The 23339-nt window shown below is 46.3% G+C and overlaps 2 protein-coding genes across 2 annotated transcripts in view; both read left to right on the top strand.

The window, feature by feature from the left end:
• Positions 1 to 5188, top strand: part of LOC307238618 (sodium channel protein type 2 subunit alpha-like) — a gene marked incomplete at its 5' end in the record, with an annotated part of 41644 nt that extends 36456 nt beyond the window's left edge. Inside the window, 6 exons of the mRNA XM_080011679.1 lie at positions 54 to 326; positions 625 to 678; positions 769 to 910; positions 1261 to 1361; positions 1636 to 1906; positions 2271 to 5188. Coding sequence (XP_079867805.1) covers positions 54 to 326; positions 625 to 678; positions 769 to 910; positions 1261 to 1361; positions 1636 to 1906; positions 2271 to 3496 — 2067 coding nt within the window. The 3' untranslated portion in view covers positions 3497 to 5188. The remainder of the gene's footprint in view (positions 1 to 53; positions 327 to 624; positions 679 to 768; positions 911 to 1260; positions 1362 to 1635; positions 1907 to 2270) is intronic.
• A 10709-nt stretch (positions 5189 to 15897) lies between these two features.
• On the top strand, positions 15898 to 20555 carry LOC307238419 (uncharacterized protein). Its single transcript, XM_080011388.1, has 7 exons — positions 15898 to 16018; positions 16710 to 16912; positions 17255 to 17347; positions 17432 to 17527; positions 17748 to 17858; positions 17996 to 18125; positions 18220 to 20555. Exons 1-7 carry the CDS (start codon positions 16006 to 16008, stop codon positions 20094 to 20096), a joined length of 2523 nt encoding a protein of 840 aa, XP_079867514.1. The 5' UTR covers positions 15898 to 16005; the 3' UTR covers positions 20097 to 20555.
• Positions 20556 to 23339: the final 2784 nt, after the last annotated feature.

Genomic DNA, 23339 nt, shown 5'->3' with positions numbered 1-23339 from the left:
ATCCTTTGACCTCCTGCTTTGGTGAAGCTCCGTGTTTGTTTTGTTTCCCCCAGGTGGTGGTGAACGCTCTGATCGGCGCCATCCCCTCCATCATGAACGTGCTGCTGGTCTGCCTCATCTTCTGGCTCATCTTCAGCATCATGGGCGTCAACCTGTTCGCCGGAAAGTTTGGGAAGTGCGTGAACCGAACGGGCTTCATTCACAACGCCTCGGTGGTCAACAACAAGTCCGACTGCCACGCCATGAACGACACGCAGTTCTACTGGACCAAGGTGAAGGTCAACTTCGACAACGTCGGTCTGGGCTACCTCTCCCTCCTGCAAGTGGTGAGTTTCCTCCTGGGCGCTGGCACTCGGAGGGGATGGCGGCTCGGAGTGCGCTGGTCGGGTCGTTGGGAAGTGAAATAAAAAAGCAGCAAGGTCGACCACGTAGAATTAGAATATACTGTATTATACTGTATTTACCTTTAGTTTGGCACAGCTCATTTTACCATCGCGAAAACGTTCAATTACATTGAATGCATCTGTTTTTTGTGAAGCTGTCTGTTTTTTGTCCGTCATATACAGTATATGACATTTTCTTCCGAAGTTAATGATTTTATTGTCTTTTTTTACTGCATCGCAGGCTACATTCAAAGGATGGATGGAGATCATGCACGCAGCTGTTGATTCGAGAGGCGTGAGTACACGGACCGACTTGCCTGCTTATATTGCGCAGGCAGCGAGCTCATTATGTTAAAATACGCAAACCTGTTCGATTGGCTTACAGGTGGAGGAGCAACCCATCAGAGAGATCAACCTCTACATGTACCTGTACTTTGTCATCTTCATCATATTCGGCTCCTTCTTCACCCTCAATCTCTTCATCGGCGTCATCATTGACAATTTCAATCAGCAGAAAAGAAAGATGAGTATCCACAGCGAGACAAAGGAAACGATCATCAGTTGCATGATATGGATTTAATCACAGAAAATAATATTTGTTTGGCTCTAAAATGCACGAAGCAATCAAGGATCCCCGTCGCTCAGTGTATTTTACTTAATGCTGATTTAATGCTCACTGCCCCCCGTACAAAACGTACAAACAAGCGCGAATTACCTGCGAATACAATTTGACCCAGATATTAAGATCTTATTGTACCATAACATCATATGCAGAACATATTATTTAAATGGAGGCTCTCTCTTCGAAATCCTCCCTCAGCTTTCTAACCTTTAACCTGTGAAAAATAATGTCTGCTTTTTTTCGGGCTTTACTTGGGTGGACAGGACATCTTCATGACCGAAGAGCAGAAGAAGTACTACAACGCCATGAAGAAGCTGGGATCTAAAAAGCCCCAAAAGCCCATACCAAGGCCCGCGGTACACCAACACGTTTATTTCCTGCTATTGATACTCTCTAACACTGCATATGATGAACTCGTGATGCCAATGATCATGATATGATATATACATCATGACTGTTTTTACGCATTGGAAGAATATCAAATATAGAATATAATAATATAATAATATATCAAAATATAAGTGCATATCAGTTGTATGTGTTTTATAGTATTCTCATTCCTATTCTTTCAATTCTTCTTCTTCTTCTTCATGTTGTTTGTGTTCCAAACGCTCCGTCCTGTCGCCGCAGAACATTCTCCAAGGCTTCTTCTTCGATCTGGTGTCCAAGCAAGCTTTCGACATCATGATCATGATGCTCATCATCGTCAACATGGTGACCATGATGGTGGAGACGGACGAGCAGTCGGCCCGCATGGAGTCGGTCCTCAACAAGGTCAACCTGGTGTTCATCGTCATCTTCACCACTGAATGCCTCGTCAAGATCTTCGCCCTCCGCTGCTACTTCTTCACCATCGGATGGAACATATTTGACTTTGTGGTGATAATTCTCTCTATAGTAGGTATGTCGGCGCATTCCAAACGCTCTCGTTCCCTTGATTTCCTGGATCCTCTCATGTACTGTATTGCAATAATAACAACAAACAATTACATTGTTTTTCATTGGGAAGATAGATTCAAGATTCAAGATTCAAGATTCAAGAGGTTTATTCGTCACATACTGTACATATACATACTTTCATACATATATGCAGTGAAATGTAATGCAACGCACCCGGTGATAAATATTCATTTTAGAAATATGTGTAAAAAACATTTTTTTTTTAAGTACATATAAGTGATTTAATACAAATTCATTTGTTTTAGGTAAATTTGTAAGTTAAATACATTTTTTTCTTGTTTTCCGATTTCAATGTCTCATTCCAGGGATTGTTCTCGCCGACATCATCGAGAAATACTTTGTGTCTCCGACCCTTTTCCGGGTGATCAGACTGGCGAGAATCGGACGTGTACTTCGACTCATACGCGGAGCCAAAGGAATAAGGACTTTACTGTTTGCCTTAATGATGTCGATGCCGGCGCTGTTCAATATCGGCCTCCTGCTCTTCCTGGTCATGTTCATCTACGCCATTTTCGGCATGGCAAACTTTGCCTACGTGAAGAAGCAGGACGGGATCGACGACATGTTCAACTTCGAGACCTTCGGGAACAGCATGATCTGCCTGTTTCAGATCAGCACCTCCGCCGGCTGGGACAACCTCCTGAGCCCCATCATGGCCACGCCCCCGGACGAGTGCGACGTCAACTTTGTGAACACCGGCACCAACACCAGGGGGAACTGCGGCAGCCCCTCGGTGGGCATCGCGTTCTTCGTCAGCTACATCATCATTTCGTTCCTCATCGTGGTCAATATGTACATAGCCATCATCCTGGAGAACTTCAGCGTCGCCACGGAGGAGAGCACGGAGCCGCTGAGCGAGGACGACTTCGAGATGTTCTACGAGGTCTGGGAGAAGTTTGACGCCGAGGCCACGCAGTTCATCGAGTTCTCCATGCTGTCGCGCTTCGCCGACACCCTCTCGGAGCCGCTGCGCATTTCCAAGCCCAACAAGATCAAGCTCATCTCGATGGACCTCCCCATGGTCAGCGGCGACCGCATCCACTGCCTGGACATCCTGTTCGCCTTCACCAAGCGCGTGCTGGGGGAGTCGGGCGAGATGGACGCCCTCAAGCAGCAGATGGAGGAGAAGTTCATGATGGCCAACCCCTCCAAGATCTCCCACGAGCCCATCACCTCCACGCTGCGCCGCAAGCAGGAGGAGGTGTCGGCCGTCATTATCCAGAGGTGCTTCAGGCGGCACCTCGTGCGCCAGCAGGTGAAGCAGGCGTCGTACCTCTACAGACAGATCAACCAGGACGTGGTGGTGGACGTGGAGAACGCCCCGGAAAGCGAGGGCCTCATCGCCTGCATGATCCGGGAACACTACGGCCCCGCCGGGCCCGAGGTGCCCGGCGCACCGGAGGAGGGGGTGCCGCCGCCGTCGTCGCCGCCGTCCTACGACAGCGTGGCCGGGAAGGCCGGCGACCTCTCGGAGATCATCCGCTCTCTGCGCAGAGACTCGAGCGAACAGTACGAGGAGACTTTCCTCTGAGGGGCCGTTTGTGTGGAGGGCATCTGTTGGGGCTTGTTTGTTTGTTTGTTTGTTTGTTTGCATTGTTTTGTTTTGTTTACAGGAGATAATCTTAACTCAAGACAACTTATGGTCAAAGATTTGAACCTTTTTTCATATTGGAAGACGCATTAAGAATCTGCAATTTCTTTTTTTTTTTTTTTATGTAACTCCCGGCCTCTATCGTAGGACAAGTTTAAAAGTTACTCTGAAGTTGTTGTTTTTTTTCTCGATGATTCTTTCTCAAAATCAGCATTTGGAACCTTTTCCAATATACAAAAATATTTTTTATATTATTTGATCCAGATAAAACGTGTCAGGAAAGGCTTCATCCAGTGGATCGTGTTTACCTGAATGTAAATAGAATCATAAATACTTCAGTTATGTGCATGTAGTACATATGTGCATATTTGGGCCATGTTATGCCCAGCAGCATATGGAGGAATGGACCAGTGTCTGATAGCTTTTTGAATATATGTGTTAAATTTTTACCAATTCATTGACACCAATTATAAAAATGAATTGAAAGAAAGACATTTTAATGCACAGTATATATAGTATATCTAAAGCGCACAACAGTAGCTCTTGAGGCTCTTATCATAATATGTTGCACATTCATTTATTTGATCCGCTCGGATCATTTAGATCATTATGCCTCACGGTTTTTTGTTTTTTTTAATTTTTATAGAGACAGAGAAAATGAATCTATTTAATCAATATGATGAAATAAACATAACAATGAAATTATATCAATGAATCGTGAACTTAAAGTTACATGTATGCTTTAAACTAGTGTTTCTCAACGTGGGGTCTGGGGACCCCCAGGGGTCCCTCATGAGGTTCCACGGGTTGTCTGCCCGTAAAGTCATTCATATTTGAACTTCACCATCATTTGATTTATCAGACATATGCGCCGTTAGAGGAAGTACAATAATGATGGGTTTTACTCCCCGTTCCCTCCCAAACTATAGGGAAGTTTGGACTAAATCCTATCCAATAATAAAAATGGGGTCCGTGGCCTAACATGTATTGAGGCTCCTTGATGTGGAAAAGGTTGAGACTCACTGCTTTCTCCAGTTGCATGTACTGATCTATAACAACAATCACTTTGACGTATGTACTGATTCATTTGTCTGTGTTTCTTTTTTGTTGCACATTGTATTAAAAGACACTGTTTCGTGGCGGTCATTTCTCTTGTTTAAAGATAAAATCTAGATAAAATGTAAAGATAAAATATTTTCATTTAATGGAGAAAACGTTATATATTTCACTTTATGAAAACTGAACTACAGCATAAATGTATCCAAAGCATTTCATCCACGTACAGTAGTCAAATTGAACATGTTTTTAAAAGATTAAAGATGTGGAAAGAATAGTTTGTGCATCAAACACAATGAAGGGCTGTTCAAATCCCAGAATTATGTGCCTAATTTTGATTGTTATCTGCACAGTTACTATCTGAATTCCCTCTGACCATTTCAATTGATTTAGATGGATTGAAGTAGCGTGGTTGCACTGCGAGCTCCTTTTGTAATGATGTTTGTAATGAGCTTTGGGGGTGTACATGTAGAGCGGATTTTTACCAACTTTTTGTAATGTGTTTATATTGAAAGTTCACAACAACAGCAATTACAAATATACCCAGAGTTATAAAGTTATATGTAAACTACAATAATTTTTATATAAAAGGCTATGAGATGTACCTACTTGTCTGTGTTACGTTTAGTTTATTTATTACATGGACTGCTATATCAAAATGATAATAAAAGTGTACCTGTATATATATATATATATATATATATATATATATATATATATATGCACACATACCTATATATAAATATATATATATATATATGGCGCTTTGAAATTCCATTAGAGGTCAAATAAGGAGATGGGTGGGTTTTTTTGTTTTTTTAAATGAGAATATCAATTTTTTTAATCATTTAAACACTGCAAGAGTAGAATATGGCGAACCTCCAGCGCTGTGCAATGTGTCTAATGGTCACATGAGAACAGGTCTCTGCTTTGACCTCATTATAAAGCAGGGCAGCGCTGAAAGCCTCGCACTGCCTCCATTTGAATCCCAAAAAAAAAAAAGAGAGAGAGGACAGATGTGCATGAACCACACTCTCTCTGGTGGACTGTCCTTGTGGCTTTATTGCCCTTTAAACATTTAATTTGTTTATGATGCGCAAGTGCCCACTATGAGCGTGGAAGACATTCAACTTACTGCTTTGACAAAAAAAAATGAAATGTGCTCGTTTATGATAACCCCATGACTTCAGTTATTAACGTGATGAAATGAAATATTCTGCTGATGATTATGTAACCGAACCAAACTGTGTCCACATTTCTGTTGGTGGTGTATTTGTTCCAATAACAGCCAAATACGATTCCCTCTGTTAAGTTCATTGTGCAGTAACGACAGTTTGTCGTACTTGGATTTTTCGGGCGAGGTTCAAGTCAACAGAAGAGCACTCCCACATATTTGTTTTGGGGGGAAAAAAAAAAAATCATCAAGGGTGCCAATTTGGATTTAGCCCCGAAGAGATTTCCTCTCTGGTTGTCGCGGTGGTCAAATCCAACTCTGACCAGCTGGGATGGAGGGATAATCTGTGTGTAAAAAAAAAAAAAAAAAAAAAAATCACTTGTTTTAATTACAAACTCACAGACATACAAAATGCACGCACTTTCACTTTCGCCCTCCTTCTCTTCACCTCTCTCTCACTCTCTCTCTGCCTCTCACACACACACACGTACATGAATACACAAAGTTTAAACCGCACATAGAGGACACGCACACACATGAAATATTTAAACGTAGCCCCCCCGTGCCCACCTTTCTCCATACACACTCATGGACAGACAGATATGATCATAAATCATATTTTTCCATGAATCCTCATTATAGACAGATGTTTTGCTTTGAATTTAATTTGGGTTCGTGTGTGAAATGCTGAAAAAAAAAAATGCAACTTGGGCGAATGTGACTTGGTAATTGATCTGATTTTTTAAGCATTTGGACATGTGGCGGAGATTAAGGCTTCGTCAGAGAGAGAGAAAACATTTTTCAGAGGGATTAAAAAATGCACTATTTGTAATTACTGAAACAGGGCGCGCAGTCACACGATTCCATGGCGACGCAGGAATTACTCTTCATTTCACGTCGATGTGTGCGTGTCATTAAAGGCAATCGACGAGCTGCGTGTTTAACATGTTATTAAGACGGTTGTCGGTTCAAGTAAGTACGTAAAAGCCAAGTACTAGCAAAGTAAAGTACTTTTGTAAATGTAAAATAACGCAAAATGTTGATCCACTGAATGTCGAACGCAATTTAATAGAATTCTGACTCGTTCACCCTTACGCCTTTTTTTAAAAAGCCTCAGGCCGTGGAAGCACGCTTGCAAAAACTCAGATGCTGATACGTGTACTTAACAGTTTTTTGGCGTGTTTGTCCAACCGATTCAGATTGGGGTTGTTGGAAAGTACGCCGCCTTTGTGACCAATCCAAAGTTACACTGATCTGCCGGAATAACTCCAGTCAGGGTGGCAGGACGTGAGACTGGACCATATGGTCGTGAGTAAAACAGCCTCGTCTCGTCATCAGTCTCGTCATCAGCGCTCAAAAGACGGCGTCGAGCGACGAGCGAGCGACTTTATTGGCGAGCGCGTTTGGTGCGTGAACGGCCACGTTTCAGGTTCCTCATGTCATCATGGGCCCACAGGCGGAAGGGAACCCCTTCCTGCTCTCAGTTCACTGCTTTTCACTCAGTGGCCGCGACTTTGGAGGATAAATGTAAAAAAAAAAAAAAAAAAGAGCTCTCGTTCTGAGCCCTGACGGTTTACAATTGTTTAGTCCCGTGGGCTACGTAGGGTTTCTACTTACAGGAAAAAAAATTAAAAATACCTTTGCCGCCCCGCAGGCCTCCTCAGCCAATTTCAAATGGACATATTCTCCACCATAAGTCACTTGGACATCACTTGGTCTGAGCGATCCAGACTGCATTTGTTTTTCAGAGCTCTTCAATACATTTAAAATAAGTTATCTGTCAAACACGATCAACCGTTGAACCAGAAAGACTTGATTTAATTGTTTCTCCGGCACAGGAGGCGTTTCTGTGGAACCAACTGTCGATTTTTGTGGTGTGCAGACAGATGGTCGATCTGATTACTTCTCCCATGATTTCCCCCTAATTTCGGACAAATGCCGTCCCTCGCTGCTCGAAAGCAGCCGCTGCCGCCGCGAGGGAGTTTGTGCATTTCAAATATGGACAAAAAGACGCAGAGAAGCTGGACTCCCAGCCGCAGCAGATTAGACACGCGGTACGAATGAGGTGGTTTACAGGTTTGCGTGTATTTATTTCATCAGGTTTACTCTCACGCCATTTCACATTCAGATTCAGAATCAGAATCAATTTATAAAGCACTTTTACATACATGAGGAATTTGTCATGGTGTGATTCTTCTACACACAATTAGTGTTAAAAAAAGGGTTAACATCTGAAAACAAATAAATAAAATAAAATAGAATCAAATGTAAAAATGACTATCTAAAATTGCAAAATATACACAAATAGCTGAAATATACAAAAAATTTAAAAAATAAACAGTGTATAAATTATAAATCATTTTTATGTACAGTATGTACTGAGTGATTCCAGATTCAACAGTTATAACAGTGTTAATTCAATACATTATTTGCTGATTGCACATAATATAATATCAAATATTGATATACAGTATACACAGGTCAGCCACAACATTAAAACCACCACTAATAACCACTAATATTCTGTAGCTTCCCCTCGTGATGCCAAATCAGCTCTGACACATGGAGGCATGGACTCCACAAGAGCTCTGAAGGTGTCCTGTGGTGTCTGGCACCAAGACGTGAGCAGCAGATCCTTTAAGTCCTGGAAGTTGTGAGGTGGGGCCTCCATGGATCAGGCTTGTTGTTCCAGCACATCCCACAGATGCTCCATCGGAACGGACCCTAACCCCACCCATCCGCATGACGTAGAAGAAAAGGTGATTCATCAGACCAGGCCACCACCTTCTTCCATGGTCCAGTTCTGATGTTCACGTGTCCATTGTAGGTGCTTTCAGAGGTGGACAGGGGTCAGCATGGACACTCTTAGCGCTCCCATACGCAGCAAGCTGTGATGCACTGTGTGTTCTATACCTTTCTATCAGAGCAGCATTAACTTTTTCACCAGTTTGTGCTACAGTAGTTCTTCTGTTGGATCAGACCAGACGGGCTAGACTTCACTCCCCACATGCATCAATGAGCCTTGGGTGTCCATGAGCCTGTGACCGGTTCACCGTTTGTCCTTCCTTGGACCACATTTGGTAGATACTAACCACTGCATACCGGCAACACCCCACAAGACCTATGGTTTTGGAGATGCTATGACCCAGTCGTCTAGCCATCACTATTTGGTCCTTGTCAAAGTGGCTCAGATCCTTACGCTTGACCATTTTTCCTTCTTCCAACACATCAACTTCAATAACTGACTGTTCACTTCCCGTCTAATATATCCCACCCCTTCCAATGGAACATTGGAACGAGACGAACAATGTTTTTCACTTATTTTTTTTAGTTTCTGTTTTTTAGTATTACATTCAAATTCGCTCCGGTTTGTTTGTCCATGTTTCTTGCTGGGCAGCTCAGGAAAATAGCCAGTGCAGCTTGAGTCCTTGTACAGTACTGACCAGCATGACCTTTCATTTCTTTCCAGACTGTAAATAATTGCAGGGTTCCAATCAGATAAGACACCAGCGTTTCCTGTTTCCTGTCGATCATCCCTTCTACCAAATGTATTTAGAGCCTGAATGGTGTTGACAACGCGTCAAGCAATATGATGCATAATAAGGGATCCTTGTTGGGTGTAGGGAGGATACAGCAGCACTTTTTGCTTAATCTGCATCGCAGTTTATCAGCCTCGATGGGCGGCGCTGATAAAGACGAGGCTGTTTTACTCACGACCATATGGTCCAGTCTCACGTCCTGCCACCCTGACTGGAGTTATTCCGGCAGATCAGTGTAACTTTGGATTGGTCTGTATGAGTTCAGACGGGCTTGTAGTAAAAACCACAAACCAGATTCAACGTAATAACTGTCAATACTGCTTGTCTACACGTGTGTGTGTGTGTGTGTGTGTGTGTGTGTGTGTGTGTGTGTGTGTGTGTGTGTGTGTGTGTGTGTGTGTGTGTGTGTGTGTGTGCGTGTGTGTGTGTGTGATGATGGTCAGAAGTTATGGTAGAAGTACATTTTGAGCTTTCCTAAGCAAATATACTGTATAGTTGTTCTGTATACAAAAGGCTTGTGTAAAATAGTGCCTTAATCCATATGCTGTAGATTTTGGCCCATGCATAAATCTGTTTGTTTATTTGTAGTCTCCACTTCATGCAAATGTTTGTTTTCTTTGTATATCAGTGTATCCAGGGAACTTTTTACACTCCAGGGTCAACATAGGATTACTGAAGTGCCAACCAAGATTTTCCACAAAAAGGAATGACATTGAGTAATGACGGTAATTCAGACAGAAACTGTCATTAGTTGTACTAATAAACTATTCATAATTATTAAATCATTTAGAAAAAGATGTGATTAAATGTTATGAAGTAGTAATTTAATTTAAATTTAATAGTTTTTTGTATATCTTAATTTACATACTATGCGTTTCACATGTGTTTTATTTCACACAACAGTGAATTTTGATATAAGCTAACATTTTTCTTTACACGATCTCTACATATCCTCTACGAGTTTTGTTCTGCGATAGACAGTTCACCTACTACTATTTAACTCACCTGGTGAATTGGGGCAGGTATGAGACTCCTTGTCATCATATTCTATTTGCGAACCAGAGACGTGGACGAGGCAGCTGCAATGGCGCAGTAATACCTCCAGGTGGCGCTCGCATATGCGCAGTGCAGTGCACGGCATGGAAGAAGAAAAGAAAGGCGGAAGTAGCTGCGTTTGTCAACAAGAGAAGTGATTCAGCCGCTCGGCGCGTTGGGTCGACATTTAGAGAGATTTATATTATTTATAGAGATATTTTGAACAAAAACACATTTTTACACTCTTCGTTCTGGCGTCAGGTGCCTCGGTGGAGCGGAATGGGTATGTGTTCCACGAGTTAATCAAGTTCGGCGGTGTTGGCGAGGCTCATAACTTTCCTTGGTGGGGTCCTTTCAATGGGGCCAAAACAGCACATGTCGCATGCATACGAGGAGCACATTGTGTGTCTGAGATTTTAATGATCACTACGTTTCCGCGGATTGTTCCACTGATTCCATAACGAATCTGTCACTGCCACGCAACACATTACAAACACAAAGTGGGCTGCCCTGTTTTAAACTGTTTAGCTTTTCATTTCACTGTGTGCCTTGTGTAAAGGCATGGCAAGTTTATTTGTGCGGCATAACAACAACAACAACAACAACAACAACAACAACAACAAGCCAATTCAAAGTGCTTTACATAAAACATTAATAGCATGAAGACAAAGTGCATAGAAACACATTATAAAAGGAGATGGAATGCATAAAGTATAAAAATTGAATACTCACAATGCATAGAAGTTTTTGTGCAGTGCAAGAAATGAATCAAAGAAACCTTGTTAAAACTCGTTGTTAACAGTTATTTCACCTGTTCCCTGAAAAGCGTTTTACCTTGTCAGGGCGATTCCCCGGAGAAGCCGTCTGGGGGTTTTTCTTTGTTATCAACTTTGCACTTGTGTGAAGCCCTCTCAATTGCCCTCGTGTATGAAGCGTGTCACACAGGTCGCCTTGCTTTGCCTTAAATGTAATGAAATGTGCCTCCTGACAGAGCGTCCCTTTCCCACGTCCTCTTTGGCTCTCCTGGTTCCCCCGCTGCGGCTCATGTCGGCCGTGATGTGGGAAGTGGTTCGTCTGAGAAACGTGAGGCATTACGGGAAGGTGCAGGAGTTTGTGTCTCTCGTCAGTGAGGCGATACCGGACGTCCTGACAAATGGACGGATGGGGTTGCTCACGCTGGGATTAAAAGCCAAGGTAAGAGGTGAAACTCGTGTCAGGGCAGCCATATGGAGATCATTAATTATATTTTCTCTCCTTAAACAAATATTGATTGCCTGTTCGCCCTCTAGATGACTCTGGCGCTGTTGCAGTCCGACAACCTAGAAGAGGTTAAAACTCATATGAACAGTCTGCGACGTCCCTGCTCTAAACAGGTATGCAACTCGTTTTTCACCCTCGTATTATGTTGAATCAAAGTTGATTTATCCCTGCTTTCATGTTTTCTCCGCGTACTTGTATGTAAAAACACCCACAGCTTTCAGGAACTTCACCATTAATGAGGTCTTTCTGTGTTACCCGCCAGGTTGTTCTGGAAAATGAGGCTATTGAAGGGAAGTTTGTGAACCTCGTCCAGAGACTTCTGGACCGCCCGGATGAGAGGGAGACCTTTTTTATGGTATCCTGGTTGTGCTTGAACAAAAATGTTCAGTTTTTTCGTGTGATTGAATCGATTTTTGAATTGCTAAAACCTACTGGACATTCCTCGTATCCATGAACTACATAACACTGCTCTGTGCGATAGAACGTGTTTCCTGTGGAATTCGGCTCAGACTTTGATGCAGCGCTGGAGAGTCTAGCCTGTGATTTCTTCTCCAGGCTGGAGGAGCAGCTGCCAGTTCTAGACTTCAAACAGGTGCAGAGTCCAGTGCCAGTGATGGATAAACACAATTAACCTTGCATACGCTATTGTCTGGACAGAAACTAGTCTGTATCCAAGCAAAATATAATTTTTGTAATTGTTTAGTTTTTTGGTTTTTTTTCATTTTGTTTTTTTTCTTAGGCTGCAATGTGGATAAGTGATGCACCTTCTGTCCTAGAAGAGTATACCAAGGTTGTTATCAATGCAGATGACCTCAAATTACTGCTTCAAAGTGGATTGTGTATTCAAAAATCAGACAAGATTGGTGCAAAAAGTAAGTAACCGTGTTAGACATACAATCCCTGTTTGAATTCATGCGTTTCAATAACAAATTAATTTGTCGTTGTGAAATGCCGGAAGTGGTCATGTTATAAAAAAATAACCAATTTTCCACTCTTATTTGTTTATATTTATTTTTTTAATAGCCCCCCATCCATCAGAGCATCATCTCTTCAGGTCCTTATCGCTCCTCTCCCCACTCAGCGAGCCTGACACATCCTACCAGAACACTTTTAACCGTGTACCCGAAACCAGTCGAGGTTATGAGAGTACAGCAGCTTTGGGAGTGGAAGCCGGCGCGGAAGCGGCTGAAAACCAAAGAGATCCCAAAGGCACTTCTGTGGAGGGGGAGACAAGTGCCGAATTACAGGACATACGTTGGTCATCCGAAGAGCGAACAGAAAACTGTGATACTGGACAAACGGTGGGGGACGATCACGATCCAGACATTTACCAACACAGTGCCCAAGCTCCCTCTGCCTCATCCGAGTGTCCAGTCACTTCTAGTAGCGTCGTCGGCGCGCCTCGGCGTCGAGTAGCGCACAAATGCGCCCACTGCGGTCGGTGCTTTATTTACCGCTATGAACTACTTGAGCACCAGAGGCTGCACACGGGAGAGAACCCTTACAAGTGCTCTCAGTGTGGGAAGGCCTTCAGGAGGACCTCGGACCTGTCCACACACCGGCGGACACAGTGCGCCAAAGCAGCCTACATTTGCATCAAATGTGGGAATAGCTTTGAATCCATCCAAGAAAAGTTTAGGCACCAGTGCACCCAACAGGCCCAGAAGTTTGACTGTCCCCAGTGTGGGAAAAGCTTCAAGAAGATGTACCTGCTGGGCAAGCACCAGCTCACGCACACGCACAACCGCATTTTAAAGTGCAAACAGTGCGGGGAAGCCTACGCCACGATGAGAGAGCTGAGGGCCCACCAAAAGATCCACCCGTCCGAAAAGTCCAATCAGTGCACGCAGTGCGGGAAGTTATTCAGTTCTGTGGCGTGCTTGACGGCCCACGAGCTGCGCCACAACCAGCAGAGGACAGAGATCTGCGTGCACTGCGGCAAGGGGTTTAAAAACAAGCACGACCTGAGCCTCCACACACGCAGCCACACAGGCGAGCGGCCGTTCCAGTGCTCGTACTGCGGGAAGCGCTTCTCCGTGTCCGGGAACCTGAACATACACGTCCGGATCCACACGGGGGAGAAGCCGTATCGGTGCGCCGACTGCGGCAAGGCCTTCGTCTCGGGGGGGGAACTGCAGATCCACCGGCGCACCCACACCGGCGAGAAACCCTACGAGTGCAAGGTGTGCGGAAAGGGCTTCACCATGGCGAGCAAAGTGACGCTGCACATGCGCGTTCACACCGGCGAACGCCCCTACGTGTGCTCCGAGTGCGGCAAGGGCTTCTCGCGGAGCAGCGAGCTGAAAAAGCACACCCTGAACCACTCGGGAGTGAGGCCCTACGCTTGTCAGCTGTGTTCCAAGACTTACACCTGCCTCAATCATCTGAAGCGCCACCTGAAAACTCACAGCGGCGAACAAACCGCTTAGGTTCATTCCCTTCTACTTTTTTTTTTATGTTCATCAAATCGCTGATTTGATGAGCCAATGCACCGAGCAAATCTACATTTTATGCATGTGGAAAAATACATATTGCATTACACTACACTACAGTACAGTAGTGAGTTAAAGCCGGGCCCGGGGGCCGAACGCACGACTGGGCCCCTCATGCACTCTTGTGTATATATCAATACAGTCCCGTACGCGGTGGACAAGCCAGGTTCAGGAAAGCACTATACTGTTGCGTTATGGTGCTAAATAACCGATTACCAGCGAGCAGCCGAGTCCCTGTCATCACCACAGCCAAGAGAGAGAGAGAAGGAATCCATCTAATGAGGCCACAATAAGAACAACTACATAGACTTCCATTTACTACCTCACATTAACTTTTTCAGCCACAGTGCCGTAGCCCACCTGTTAAACTGGCTCCCGACCCTGATGACGGGGACGTTAGTGGGGATGCATCGCTGCCGACGTCAGGCTCATTTGGAGTTGCAATAGGAGGATGATGAGGGCGAACAGAATAAGTGTCTAATTTGGGCAGATTGGTCATTCCTTGTTCGACTTTTTTATTTTTTTCATCTTTGAGCGCCACTTTTTGTGTTTGCATAATAATCCGCTCACGTTGTTCCCCCGAACTACGCTCTTTTAAACCAGTGAACAGTTCTGCACTGTTGATCAGTGATGGATGATGACGTACAGATTTTTTTTTGGCCGCTGATGACGAAGGCAGCATGTGTTACCCAGCACACGTGTGGAGGTGATTCACTCGTACGTCTGCATGTTGTAACGTTAACTGTGAGCGTGCAAATAAAACAACTACTCGTGCAGCACAACATTTCAAAATGATTTAATTAATTGAATCATTTTATTTGAGTTATGACACAAATTCTTGTCAATTTGCTACCAACCGTGACCGTGATTCCTATGTGGCTACGGTGGTTTATATACAATGAAGTTCACGGACTGAAGGTTCAGCCCTCGAACCGATCTCGTTGGATACGTTAATACACGTCAGGGGCCCACGCGGTCTCAACAAAAATCAAACGGTTGCTTCTCGGGCCCCTGGGAGTCCTGGACCCTGGGGGCTGTCACCGGGGCCCCTCCCCGACACTATGATGTCTTGGTTACTGCATACATTTGATGCGTCTGTCCCATAATGAGTTTTCTATTGACGCTGTCATTTTTCAATTGGTCTGTTTAGTACATCGTCCCCAATTTCCTGCCTTGTCTTTTCATTTAAGGTGTGTGTGTGTGTGTGTGTGAACCCACTGTCTTTTTAGTTGGATAAAACATGATACATAGCAATCAAGCAATTTTACATTAAAAATAAATACACTATACTATACACTATACACGCACGTTTTAGAACCGTGAACCATCCAGCGCCGCCCTCCGGGCTGCCGCGCTCGGCGAAACGAACCCCCCGCAGTGTTGAACGTGGAGCGGTGAAAGGTCCGTGTACTTCGAGATTCGGTTCCGAAACGAGTCGCCCGGTAAAAAAAAAAAGAGCCGTTCGATGTCGGGATTCGCCATTCGACTCCGCTACCGAGCGAAATCAGTTTGGTCACAATTATTTATGCGAACAATGGATCCCAGGACACGTTCAAGCCCAATTCTCTCTCAAAATGTTCAGTTTGGCAGAGAGGCGCAAAGTAACTGATAGACAATCATTCATGTCGACGTTATCGATCGTTTGGTGTCCATATAGTTATAACTTTTCATTTCTTCAGTCGCTCGTCGTTTTGCCGGAGTGACTCCCGGCTCCCCGCGTCACTTCGGGAGATTCGTTCGCCGCGGACGACTCCGCGGCTCTGGCTTCGCTGAGCCGCGTTTCAGGAAGAAGTTGGCGCCGGAAGCCGTCGCTAACGCCAGCGCGGCGTCGACAATGCGGGATATTTATACTTGATACTTTTTCTTTCTCGCCGTCGTCAGAGGACATTTCAAATGAACGACATCGGTACGTGCCGGGTCGCGTATCACGAAAGAGCAGCGCGTTTTTGTCCCAGCCGTCCCCCCGGCAGGTTGGTTGGAGTTAGCAATTAGCTGAAGAGGAACAGGCCGGGACTAATCTCTGGAACGACCGTTCTTTAGCTGACTGCTAAACCAGCCTGCCGGGAGCGAGCGCCACGGACGGCTCGGTGGGAGCTATCACCCGCGGTATCGCCTGTTTGCGGTGTCGACAGTGGTTGTTTTGAACACCGTTGACGCCGTTCAGCTAGTCCGATTATTTCACTATTATCTAGCGATGAAGTGTAATAATAACAAGGTCAAAGTGTATTCAGCAGCGATTGTATTTGTGTTTTACTAATCTATAATAAAATATAATAATCCACACTATTCATCTTCTGCATTTTGAGCGCTCCGGGTGGTCGTCGCTAACATGTCGTGTATTTTGATGGATGTGTGTATCCCACAACATTTAAAGATCGCAGAACTAATATTCGGGATGGAGCTGATATTTGGGGTGACCCTCCATCGACCCCGCTCCATATCGCTGAGATGACTTGAAACGCTGGCCGTTGCCCGCGCACCTGGCTCTCTCCGGCCGGCTCGGGAGCCACGGTCGCCCGCGCGGCTCAGCGACGGGTGTCTGCAAACACCCCGACCCGTAAGATAAACCCGTCTCCCCGTGATTCTCCCTGTGATAGAGTGCGGCGTACCGCTCTCCTCCCTGGGGCTCCTGGTGCCGCCGCTGCGGCTCATGTCCGCGGTGATGTGGGAGGTGGTCCGCCAGAGGAACACCAAGCACTACGAGAGGCTGGAGGAGTTTGTGTCCATGGTGACCGACGCGGTGCCGGAGCTTATGAGCAAGAGGGAGGGAAGGTTGCTGTCTCTGGGCCTGAGAGCCAGGGTGAGCTACTGTGCGGTGCGGTGCGCTCGGCCCCGTCGATTCAGGGTTCTGTATACACGAAAAGAGGCCACACATAGAAACAAACAAGAGATATTGAAGCATTAAAAGGATGTGCTGCTCTGTGTTAGTCTTCCATTTCCACAGCGGGTGTGTGCCGCCCATGCATTGAAACCAGTGCTCCCATTATTTGGCTCCATTCCACCTCAAAACACAGATGGCTTAAAAATTGGGAAATAATCACAAGACAAGGAGAGGCCTAAACAAAGACATAACAATTTTAAAAAAGGCCCTATGTGTCCAATAATTGTCGTCAATCACTTGGTGTGACTGTCCTCCTCCCAGACAACTCTGGAGCTGTTGCGCTCTGAACACCCTGAAGATCTCAAGGCTGTGGAGACCCACCTGGAAAGAATCAGATCGTCTTGTATAGAGGAGGTCAGTGACAGCTGTTGCTGCTCGATCTCTCGTTTCCGTTAACTGAATTGTGCGTCGACGGTGACCTCTTGTCTTCCCATTCAGACTAACGACACGGTCATCGAAGCGCCGGAAGCGAACTTCATGAAGTTGGTGCAAGGCCTCATTGAGGACACGGACGGAAGGGAACATTTCCTCAAGGTAACACCCCTCTCGTGCTTAACGGGATCAGGACCTCTATCCTCTGTTCCTAAATTAAACAACTTTTCTACTCAAATGGGGAAATCATTGGCCACTAGTAAAATTATCCCCCATTACTATTCCATCAGATATACTGTATGTATCTGATTAAAAAAAAAAAACAACCTCAAATTCCATAAATACAAACTCATCGGGAAATACATATTCTTTCCCACGCCAGAATGTATTTCCTGTGGAGTACGGCCCAGACTTTGACACGGCGCTGGAGACTCTCGTCTGTGAGTTTTTCTCCAGGCTGGAGGAGCTGCTGCCAGTTCCAGATTTCAAACAGGTGCAGAGATGGTCATGATAAGACAAGACGTGATGGTTGCCAAATAGTTTACGTATGATGTTTGCGCTTCACTTGACGTTTTACGTCTTTGACTCTCTCGCTCGCTCTCTTTCTCTCTCTTTCTATCGCTCTCGTAGACTGCATCATGGATTAGTGGCGCCCCCACAGTCCTAGAGGAGTACATGCAGTGTGTGTCACATGGAGATGACCTCAAATTTCTTCTCCAGAGCAAACAGTGCCATGGGAAATTGGCCAAAAGTGGCATTGGTATGCAAAATATCAAAGGAGTGAACATATATATATATCGATTGAATGGAATGGAGGATATTGAATTGATTGATTCCTCATCTTTTCCACACAGCTCCGTTTCAGTCAGACGATCTCCTCGTTCACTCGCTGTCCCTCCCTCCCTCGTTGGAAGTGGCCATCTCGTCCCACCCCGGCGGATGTGACGACGAGAACAACGACGACGTTCCCCAGATTGTGATGTTCGACGAAGTGCTCACCACAAACCCCCAGGACCCTTCCACCTCGGCCGACTTTCCCGAGTCGCCCAAAAGGGACGCCGTCGCGTCGCCCCGCCGCAGGCACCAGTCCGGGGTGCACAAGTGTCCGGAGTGCGACAAGTGCTTCAAGCACCACTCGGTGCTCATCGAGCACCAGAGAGTGCACAGCGGGCTGCAGCCGTACAACTGCTCCGAGTGCGGCCGGGCCTTCCGCACGGCCACCCTGCTGGCCGGCCACCGGCTCCGCAAATGCAAAAACGCGGCCTACCTGTGCATTAAATGCGGGAACAGTTTTCCGACGTCGCTGGAGAAGTTCCGACACCAGTGCCCGAAGAGGGGCCGCAGCTATGACTGCGCACACTGCGGCAAGAGTTTCCAGAAGTCGAACAGTCTGAAGGAGCACTTGGCAACGCACGTCCAGAGCCGCCTGTTCAAGTGCAGCCACTGCGGCGAGGGTTTCCCGGGCATCGGCGAACTCAAGTACCATCAGCAGGTCGAGCACGACAAACCCTACCAGTGCAAGCAGTGCGGCAAGAGCTTCATCTCCTCCAAGTGTCTGGTCAAGCATCAGCAGCGGCACGAGGAGGTCGACGCCTCCAAGTTATTGAGCGGAAGTAAGTGCAGGAAAGGTGGCGCCGCCCATCACGCTTCCTCCGCATCCCTGTCGTCCAGGAAGTCGGCGCTCAAGGCCGTCTACCCGCGCGGGCGCGTCACCCACAACTGTCAGCAGTGTGGGAGGAGCTTCAAGTATCGCTTTGAGTTTCTGGAGCACCAGAGGTTCCACACGGCGGTGAAGCCCTACAAATGCTCTCAGTGCGGCAAGGCGTTTCGGACAGAGACTCACCTGTCCGGGCACAGGAAGAGGAAATGCAAGAACGCCGCCCACATTTGCACACGGTGCGGCTGCCAGTTCAGGTCCCTGCACGACCGCCTCCGACACCAGTGCGTGCAGGTGCTCACGAAGTACGAGTGCTCCCACTGCGGAAAGACCTTCAAGATGGCGCACCTGCTGAGGAACCACCAGATGAGCGAGCACCAGCTCCCTTACAGTCCGAATCACCGCTTCCGGTGCAGGTACTGCGACGAGACCTTCCCCAGCATCAGTGAGTTGAAGTACCACCAGCGGGTCGACCACGAGAAGCCCTACCAGTGTCAGGAATGTGGCAAAAGCTTCCTGTCCGAAAAGTGCCTGTCCAACCACGAGCAGCGGCACAACGACGACCGGCCCGAGAACTGTCCGGTCTGCAGCCGAGGCTTCCGGAACCGCTACGACCTGAAGCAGCACATGCGCACGCACACGGGGGAGCGCCCTTACCAGTGCACGCACTGCTCGCTGTGCTTCTCCACCGCCGGGGGCCTTCGGAGCCACACCAGGGTCCACACGGGGGAGAAGCCGCACGTCTGCCCGGACTGCGGCAAGGCCTTCTCCCAGATGGGCGCCATGCGCACCCACAGGCTCACGCACACGGGCGAGCGGCCGTTCAAGTGCACGGTGTGCGGCAAGGGCTTCACCATGGCGCACAAGGTCACCGTCCACATGCGCGTGCACACGGGCGAGCGGCCCTACGTGTGCTCCCAGTGCGGGAAGGCGTTTTCGGACGGGAGTGTGCTCAAGCAGCACATGCTCAATCACTCGGGGGTGAGGCCGTACCACTGCCAGATCTGTCCCAAGACCTACACCTGCCTGAATCACCTGAGGAGGCACTTGAAGAGCCACTCCAACATGAACTGACGTCTGACGCGCCCGCAGCTTGAGGATGCGCCGTGGAGCTCAAAAGTGGTTTAAATCCATGTGGATTGATTAAAGCAAATGCAATGACAGACACGACGGTTGGTTATTTTTTTAAGTAGATTCTGTTTCCTCGTCCCTGTAATAGGAATAGGTAAACCGTCAGCAATCATGAGGAAACGGTTCCGGTTTTCTCTTTTCCCTCCCACACGCCTTGTTTTTGAGCTTTTATGTCTATATGTTGATTTTGTTATTCACAGTTGTATTTGGATATTATTTGATATCGGGAAAATATATTTTTGGAAAGATCTCATCTGAGAGAGAGGGACTTTTTTTGGCCTCTGTCAGTGTGTGTTAACGTGAATCAGAGCTGAATGTTAGAATTATGAAAGCGTTGATGACAACCCAAATGACCCTTTTTCACTTGTTCAAAAGTTTGAAGGATTTGTGGATTTCATAATAAACACCCTTTGTTCATATTTTCTATATATTGCGTGTATCTCTCTTCTGAATGGATGTGTTAAGAGGGTTGTGGTAATGGTAACGTAAGCGACCATATTTTATTCTTGACAGGATACAGAATCATGTCTGGATGCAGTAAACCCTTTTTCCAGCTTCATCTCCAGACAGTGGAACATGCAGGTTTCACTAGGTGGCAGCATCTGCCCATTTTCTGGTCAATTATCTTCAAATAAAAATGCAAGCGCGTCTAGTCAGAGGGCTAAATGGTCCGCTATGAGGTTGGTTCTTTATCTTTCTGTGATCCCACTGTTTACAGCCCAGTTTAAAGAATGCATTCTGACATGTTATGTCTGCAGAACGAGGCAGAATCAGACACGACGTCTGAGAATACCTCAGCCACAGGAAGTTCATCCAGCTAACTTCCTGTCATTAACATAGTTTGGGTGTTGATGTTGTGGTCTTGATTGGGCCGCCATTTCCCAGTGTTTTGAGAACACAGCAGTGAATAAGCAAAACCCTGGCATGGGGGGGCCTGAACGCTGTGGTAATGGCAGCCCAGGTCATCTGAGTCAACACTGACCTTTCTTAGTACCCTACATGCAAAATATCTCTCATAAGCAAACCACTCTCATCTGTGCTTTCTTTGCTTCCTACCGGAAAGTAGAGCACGACGCTTTTCCTTGAAAATTTTATTTTTTAATTTTTTTTATTTTTTATTTTTTTTACATTAGAATAGAAATCAACCCAAAATGTGGCAAAGAAAGAAAAACCAAGAACTTCAAATGAATGGAGCACCATCCCTTGCGCTTCAAGCTCTTATTCAGAAGTTCCTTTTTTCTTTTTTTAACCGTTACTGAATTCTGATGATATATAATATATTTTCGAAAAATCTTCCAACGCATACGTATTTCCCAAAGTGTGTAAATGGGAATAACTCGAAGCAAATTCCAGGTCCGTCTGGTTGGTTTAATGATCACAGGACGTACTGAGTTCAAACACTGCAAAAAAGAAAAGATGAAACATTTTATTTGGGTGACAAACCCCCTTAAGTACTGCGGGGGCTACAGTTTATGGAGTTATGCAATATCCAGTAATGAATAGGGGCTGTATTGCAACATTTATACCACGGAATATGGCTTTAAATCAGAATTAACACACACAACGCAACGCAGCCTACACACTACCAGCTGCCAAAAAATCCAACCGATTTACAGCGAGGGCCTGCTAATGAACTCTGATCGTAACCAGATGTCTCTCCTACCTTCCCTCCATGTCACTTTTCCCTCTCTTTACCCCTCAGCCCCCTCCTCTCTCCACCCCCACCTCTTCCTCTGCTGTTTTTTCTCTTTTCTTTTTCTGCCTAAAACAATGATCTCAGTGGAAAATGTGATTCCCGGGGCCCGCAGGCCTCCCCTCCATCCTCGCCGCCCAAACACACAGGCTGCCATGGCAACCGTGCAACATCCGCCCCTTTTAACAGACCAACACCTGCCAAATGAAGGCTTCTCCCTCACCGCCACAGCGGTGGAAAGTACAAATACTTTGTTACCCTGCTTAAGTACGTTCAGTTTCAAAGACTTGACTTTTACTCCACTGTATTTCAAATCGATACTTTCTACTCTCATCACATTTCTGACGAAGTGGAGGTACTTTAGTTTTTATTATTTTATTCTTTAGCAACCAATCCACTCAACCAATCAGATTGTGTGTGTCCTGTATTATAGGCTCTATATTATAGGCTCCGCTCCCGTATGCCAGGGCGCTGGGAGTGACAGATACTTTCCCATTAAATATACTTCATTACTTTAATACTTGCTGCATATAGTTGCCTGTATACGTACCTACTTAATAACCTCTTGAATCCAGACTCTAATTGCACAACACCCTCCATCGGCCACTAGATGGCACTGTGTCTCCTTCCGGACGCTGGAACCGGACCTCGGCTGAGCTGGAGGCTGAACTCCACCGGTCAGCGCCATCCACATCCACCTCTCTCTCTCTCTCTCTCTCTCTCGCTCTCTCTCTCTCTCTCCCCCTTCTTTTTTCTCTGTGCATTTTTCGTTTGCTTTTATGTTCAGCTGTTCACGCCTGGACCCTGAAGTGCACCAGATGTGTCCAAACACCAACCCCTTCCCCTTCCCCTGCCCCTCCCACTCCACGGTGGGGATGAGCGGGGAGACAGAGCGCAAACAGAGACTGTCTCCGCCAGGCATCTGCAAGTGATTATGCAAAAACAAAAAACAACAAAAAACAAAAAAAAACGAACTTTTCTTTCGTGCGCATCTATTGAAACGTCGTGTTTCTGCGTGTCGGGCAACAAAGTGCAATTGCGTGCGTGTGCACAGGCCCCTGTGTGTGTGCGTGCGTGCGTGCGGGCCCCTATAAAAACATGTTAAGTGCACGTTCGAGAGGGATGGGGAGAGAGGGGGGAGCAATGAGAATCGATAGGAACAAGTAAACGTAATAGAAACATGTATGATGTGACGAGCTGATGACGGACGCATCTTTTTCTTTCTTGGTTTGGATACTTGCGGGTTCACCAACCTCTATTTATTTGTTCATTTTAAAATCTGACTCGGGATCGTATCACGTGGATGTAGCCCAACCCCGATGGACCCTTCTAAGGAAGTAGACACGACTTAGAGAGGGTTTTTATTGGGGGGGGGGGGGGGTGGGGGGGGTGTTCCTCTCGCATAACCCCCCCCCCCCCACCACCACCTTTGCTCCGCGCGCGCTCCCCGCTCGTCCCTCACCCCAGGCGCGTGCACGCCCCCTCCCCTCCCC

Source organism: Zeus faber (assembly GCF_960531495.2).
Source record: "Zeus faber genome assembly, chromosome: 12".
NCBI classification, from domain to species: domain Eukaryota; kingdom Metazoa; phylum Chordata; class Actinopteri; order Zeiformes; family Zeidae; genus Zeus; species Zeus faber.
Note: the sequence above shows the minus strand (reverse complement) of the source record. Positions and strands in the feature narration are given on the sequence as shown.

Bases quoted from the DNA above. Each gene is read 5' to 3' on its own strand.
- LOC307238419 (XM_080011388.1), top strand. The intron at 16,913-17,254 runs GTGAGCTACTGT...TCCTCCTCCCAG, and splicing joins CTCTGGGCCTGAGAGCCAGG to ACAACTCTGGAGCTGTTGCG. The intron at 17,528-17,747 runs GTAACACCCCTC...TTCCCACGCCAG, and splicing joins GAAGGGAACATTTCCTCAAG to AATGTATTTCCTGTGGAGTA.